Raw genomic sequence first — 6,229 nt, 5'->3', positions numbered from 1 at the left:
AAGATTTACACAAGAACAAGACTAAGCCTGCGAGACTCTTGCGTCTTGCAGTTAGGACGGAGTGTCGTTTTAGCGAGTATTGTAGTTCGGGTATATGCTTAAATACTCTATGAGACGCAAAAAATATGTAATAAAAATTTAAAAAACTGGACTTATGCGCATTACGAACAATACCATAAACATACATCAAAATCATCAATCAAAATATTCATTAAAAAAAACACATTTGACACGTGCTCAGAGATCATATGTAAAAATAAAATATTTTGTACATTCTTTTCCAGCAGACGACTTCTTCGCTCTGAAATTAATTGTCCAGATTTAAATAATCTTGCATTGATACGTCGACAGTAATATCGTATCAAAATTTTTTAAAAATATGTCACCTTAGCTATAAAAAATATAACACTTATTATTACGGACACCCACTTAATAATTCAATTTTTTCCCATTATAATTTAGTTAGGAGGAACCTAAATAAACAAATCTTATCGGCCTAAGACTAAACATTGTTTCTGCTGAGTGTGCGATGAGATCATTCGGTTAAACCAAATTTGCTGAAAGAGCGCGATAATATTCAAAAGTTTATTAATACCAGACAATGTAGCTTACCGTGTAAACAAAATACCGAAATATTTAGAATAACGAAGTAACGATATATTAATTCTCGGTTTGTTATTAGATACTTAGGGTATTGAATAGTAACGGACAACGGACATTTATAGTAGTAGGTACTTTTTCGACATCACTAAACTTCATTTGACAAGTTTACAATTTGACATGGGAGACAAAGATACAAATAATTTTAAAATAGTCGGAGTAGTGAGCGTTGGAATTATAGATATAAAAGGCCTAAAAGCAAATTTGATTTTGTGAGTTTTTCGAAATAATTTATGCACCCTAAATTGCTTTGTTTGAATTGTGCCCACATAGAAAGGTGAAAATGAAAATGAAAAACAGAAACACTTCAGGTTTAAGAAAGCATCTAATATCTTTTCACAAAAAAGAATTACAAATATTTCTTCCTGAAAAACCAAAATTCTGGTTCCTAAAAAAATATTCCTACTACTTTATTTTGGTAAATTAATGTATTGATTAAGTAGATATCTCCTTAATTTAAAACTTCTTTTGATTATCATTGCTTTCTTACCTATTCTTTATTTTTTCAAGTTAGTTTTTTATATAAAAGTAGAGCTAAGATTGTTAATAACATTTATGTTGCTTTAATAAGTGGATTATAGTTTGTTATCTTATCACCTAAAGAATATGTGCCCTTGATACCTGTGTTTGGATTTTTGCCATATACCAATATTTTTTAAGATTTCCATTTCATATATGGTGGAGGTCCATCAATACCTTTCTAGACAGAAAATGTTCTTTAAAATACAGTCAAGTTTATAGACCAAGACCGGGAGTGCAATACCAAGACCAAGACCAGGTGTATTGGCGCAAGACCAAGACCAAGACTGTCTAAGTTTCGTCTTGTTCTTTCATTTGGGCAACACTAAATCAAAGCCGTAGAAGGTATGCTAACAGAGCACTGTAAGCTGAATAGGCAGTTAAAACTAATAGGATTGGCAGATGATAATAATTTATTATATATTATTAATATATACATATAGTAATAATATAATAGTGTAACTTCTTACATTAGAATGTAGAATGTAGAAAATGGGGCGGCCAATAGAGCCTGATACACTGCGACCTTTGCAGATCTATTGTGTTTCCCCCTTATTTTAAAGCACTTCATCTAGCTTGGTCCTCTTAATGAGACTCAACAGCCTTGATAGTGGCCTTTTCATGTAGCCTGGTGCTTCCGGTTTTTCCTCTCCGAGTTCTAGAAACCGCATTCGTGCGAGACCTTCGCAATGGCACAGAACGTGTAGAGCGGTTTCCTCTTCTTCCAGACAGAAACGACAGGTGTCCTCTTCTGTCAGGCCTATGAGACTCAGGTGTCTATTGAGTCTACAGTGCCCAGTGAGCAGACCCACTATCATTCTGACAGTCCTGCGCCTGTGCGAAAGTAAGTCTGCTGTAAATTTAGCCGAATGTCCTTTGATGAACTGTTTGGCCTGCCTCTGTCCTGGTGAGTTGTTCCACCACTCAAGAGACTTCTGTTGCACCCATTTGTGTATGGCTGCCCTTTTTATCGTATTTGCGATTCCAAAGAAGGGTTCCGGACCAACCAGTGGCGTAGATGCGCCTTCTCGGGCCAATTCATCGGCCTTCTCGTTGCCACGATGACCCTTATGTCCCGGCACCCAGGCAAGTGTCAACCTGTTTTGACTTCCCACCTGAGAAAGGACATCCAAACAGTTCCATACCAGCCATGAATCGACCTGTACCGAACTGAGAGCCTTTAGAGCCGCTTGACTATCCGAATAGATAACGATGGAGTCGTTATCTACATTTCGGCCGATTAGTTCCATAGCGCACCTGTGTATAGCAGCTAATTCGGCTTGAAATACGGTCGCGTATGTTCCTAGACATACCCGGACTTCCGTCCTTGGTTTTATGCCATATATTCCAGCCCCCGTACCTGTATCCGTTTTGGAGCCGTCCGTATACCATATTGAGTTTGCTGTTAGCGGCGGACCAGTTTCCCAGTCCTCTCTTTTTGGTATTATAATTTGAAAATTTTTGTTAAAACTATACCTCGTAACCATTCGGTCTACAGGCATTCCTAGAACGGGGTCTGCCTTTATGTCCTGGTATAGCCTTAAGTTATCAGCTCCCTGCATCATACTTATTGGAGCTTGGCCTTGGATCAACCGATGTACTGTTGATCTGGCTTCACTCTGTATGTATATATGCAGAGGAGGTAGGTTTAGCAGAACTTCTAGCGCGTCCGTTGGGGCTGTTCTCATGGCTCCGGTAACACTCAAGCATGCAAGCCTTTGTGTGCTACTGAGCAATCGAATCGCCCCGGACTGTTGCGTTTTGTTCCACCACGCCACTGAACCATAAGTTATCATGGGCCTTATAACCCTTGTGTACAACCAGAGGTTCATTTTAGGATTTAACCCCCAATTCTTACCACACATTCGTCTACATGTGTTCAGGGCCATAGTGGCCTTCTGTGTGACTTTCTGAATGTGTACATTCCATGTCAGCCTCTGGTCGAATATTACACCTAAGTACTTGGCCTGACTTGTGAATGGGATTTCTACTCCCTTGAGCACTAGTGGCTGTAAGCCTTGCAGTGCTCTTTTTCTGGTGAAGGGAACAACAGATGTTTTTTTAGGGTTAACCTTCAGGCCTTCTTCCTCACACCAGCTGTCCACAATCCTCAGAGCGACTTGAAGTCTCTCCGAAATTATTTTGGTAAAGCGTCCTCGGACTACAATTACCAAATCGTCCGCATAACCCAGACAGTAAAAACCCTCCCTGGTCAGTGTATTAAGTAGGTCGTCCATAAGCGTAGCCCACAGTAATGGGGATAAAACTCCTCCTTGTGGGCAGCCGCTTCCTGCCTTCGCTTCAATAGTGGCTTCACCTAACGAGGACACAATGATCCTGTTTGTTAAGGTCGCCTTTGTCCACTCGCATATGAAGGCAGGAACTCCTCTTCTTTTAAGCGCGTCCGTTACAGACTCGAAGGAGACGTTATTAAACGCTCCCTCCACGTCCAGAAACGTCGCCACCGCTATCTCCTTGTCATCTAGCGACTTTGAGAGCAGTCTGTTAAGATCATCCAGCGCCAAGTCAGTTGACTTTCCTGGCTGGTATGCATATTGGCGATCGCTAAGTGGATTCTCCATCAGCACGTCGTCCCTAATATACCTGTCTATCAATCTTTCCAGCGTTTTTGCTAGGAAAGAGGATAGACTTATTGGTCTGTATGACTTGGGGGTCTGGTCCATTACCCTACCAACCTTGGGGATATATGTGACTTTCACCCTTCGCCATGCGGTTGGAATATATCTCCATGCCAAACTAGCTTTGAAGATCTTTGTTAGATGCGGGATGATCACATCCTGTCCCTTCTGTAGCAAGGCTGGATAAATCCCGTCCATTCCAGGTGATTTGTATGGCTGGAATTTATTGATGGCCCACCTGACTTTTTCCGGTCTCGTGATGTCGGTAGCTAATTTCCAGTCCGCCTTAGTAGGCCTTCTGGGATGAGCTACCTCTACCGAAGGATTATTGTCAATGGATGAGCTGGGAAAATGTACCTTGGTGAGCATTATTAAGCTTTCCTCCAGGGTTTCTACATACGTTTCGTCATCTTTCTTCAAGAGGCCGACCTGATTCACAATACCATCCTTAGCCAGGACCTTGTGGATTCTGGAACATGCGGGAGCCTGTTCGACTTCCTCGCAGAACTTTCGCCACGAGTCTCTTTTGGCTTTTCGGATCTCCTTATTATATTGCGTCAGTTTTTCTCTATAAATGGCCCAGTCCTGGTTGAATTTGGCTTTATTGAATAGCCTTCTTACATCTGCCCTAAGCTTTTGTAAGTGTTCATTCCACCAGGGTGTGTTTTTCTTTCCTTTCTTTTCTCTCTCTGGACAATTCTCCTGGTAAGCGGCCAGAACAGCTCCCCTCACCGTTTCGACTGTCAGTTCGAGATCGTCCGTATCTTTTATGGTGCCGATTCCTCCCTCAAGAGACTTCTCGAGTGAGCCTCTATAGCCTTCCCAATCCGTCTCTCTCGGGTTCCTGAACCTTGCCACCATTCGAGTCGAAGTAATTAAATCAAATCGAATGTGCCTATGGTCGGAACATGAAGGTTCCTCTGACACATGCCAATTCTTTATAGTATCGTACGTTTTTTCACTGCAAAGTGTTACATCTAAGACTTCTTTGCGCGTGGCCGTAACGAAGGTAGGTTTATTTCCTATATTGGCTATTTCTAAACCCATGCTTAAGATGAACTGTAGTAAAGACTCACCTCGACTGTTGATGTTCGTACTCCCCCATGCCAGATGGTGGGCATTGGCATCACATCCCAGTATTAGATGAAGGTTCTCCCTTCGGCTGTAGGTTATAACGTCCTCTACTATGCCTGGGCGGAAGACCTTCTCTCCAGCGAAGTAGGCAGAACAGACCAACCATCTTTTACTACCTTCCTCGGTGGAAGCGGTTAAAATACCTGTAACAAAGTCTCCGGAGCAAAGATCCGGAATCAGTGTACAGTTTACTTCGTTACCATATACAATGCATGCTCGAGGTGTCTCTCCTTTCGCATCGTATAGTAACTTACCTTGTTGCGGCTTCAAGCCTGCAATCTTCCCTCCGTGGAGCCATGGTTCCTGCAGTAGGGCCAAGTCCAGGCCTTCCATGTCAAACCTTCTGCACAAAACCGCCGACGCAGCTTTAGCATGATGAAGGTTGACCTGCAGGACCTTTACTCTGCCTTCCTCTAAACTGAAGGCTAACTTTCGGGTTTTCCCGTGTCCTCTACCCCTTCCATGGGAGCGGCCACCCGCTCAGTGGCTTCTAGCCTTCTGGGCGGGTTTGTAGCACTCCCCTGCAAGTCGGTACGGACTTCTTTCGGGATTATTCCTTCTTTAGCTCCTTCCCTCGACTTATCATCCTTAGGGCGAGCCTTGTGTTTGGTCGAAGTGTTAACCTTCTTTGGCGCTGCTTTAGAGCTTTGCCCCTCTGAAAGTTTTACTTCTTTTCTTTTTTGCTTAGCCTTGACTGCCGAGGTTGCGGCAGTTACGCCTTGCAACCCCGATGGTCCGGCCTCTGCAACCTTCTTAATGTACCCATCATCCTTGACACGGAATTTAATTCTTCCGATGCCAAAGTAAGGACACATTTGAAGTTTGTTGAGTTCCTCAAAGGACTCTTTGTCCATTGAGAGGACCCATACCTGCCCTTTTTCTGCAGGTGTTTTGCCCAAAACGGTCCATATACGGGTGTTGAGCTTTCGGTTGCTGACCCTTAATCGAGTCAGCACACTTTCCGCCCCCAACCTCTTTCCGTCCTCGTCTGGGATGTAGACAGTGCAAGAACACGGCCTCTCGACTTCACTCTCGTCCTTAGCCTGGAGGCTTGCACCTTCCCAAGGCTTCAGAGTGGGAGTAGTGTCCCTGAGCCATTGTGCGCTTGCACTATCCGCGCACGTCATTACCAGGTAACCGGGCTTGAATGTGCTCTTTAGCAGCCTGATTTGCGGCCCTTCTTCTGGCGTTCTCTCCAGAGCCTCCAAGATGGATGTTTGCACTGCCTTAAGCTTTGTGGGTTCCATCCTGACTCCAGGGAAGCCATCACATACTAC

General features: G+C 43.4%; 1 protein-coding gene across 1 annotated transcript; it reads right to left on the bottom strand.

Moving 5' to 3' along the window:
* Positions 1-4,175: 4,175 nt before the first annotated feature.
* Positions 4,176-5,285, bottom strand: LOC140431971 (uncharacterized; the record flags this gene model as incomplete). Its single annotated transcript, XM_072519839.1, has 1 exon — positions 4,176-5,285. A coding segment is annotated over exon 1 (1,110 nt), but the record flags the coding sequence as incomplete, so codon positions are not given.
* Positions 5,286-6,229: the final 944 nt, after the last annotated feature.

Source organism: Diabrotica undecimpunctata, unplaced genomic scaffold (genome assembly GCF_040954645.1).
Source record: "Diabrotica undecimpunctata isolate CICGRU unplaced genomic scaffold, icDiaUnde3 ctg00002391.1, whole genome shotgun sequence".
NCBI lineage: Eukaryota > Metazoa > Arthropoda > Insecta > Coleoptera > Chrysomelidae > Diabrotica > Diabrotica undecimpunctata.
The sequence above is the reverse complement of the archived record's forward strand: the minus strand, read 5'-3'. Positions and strand labels throughout refer to the sequence as shown.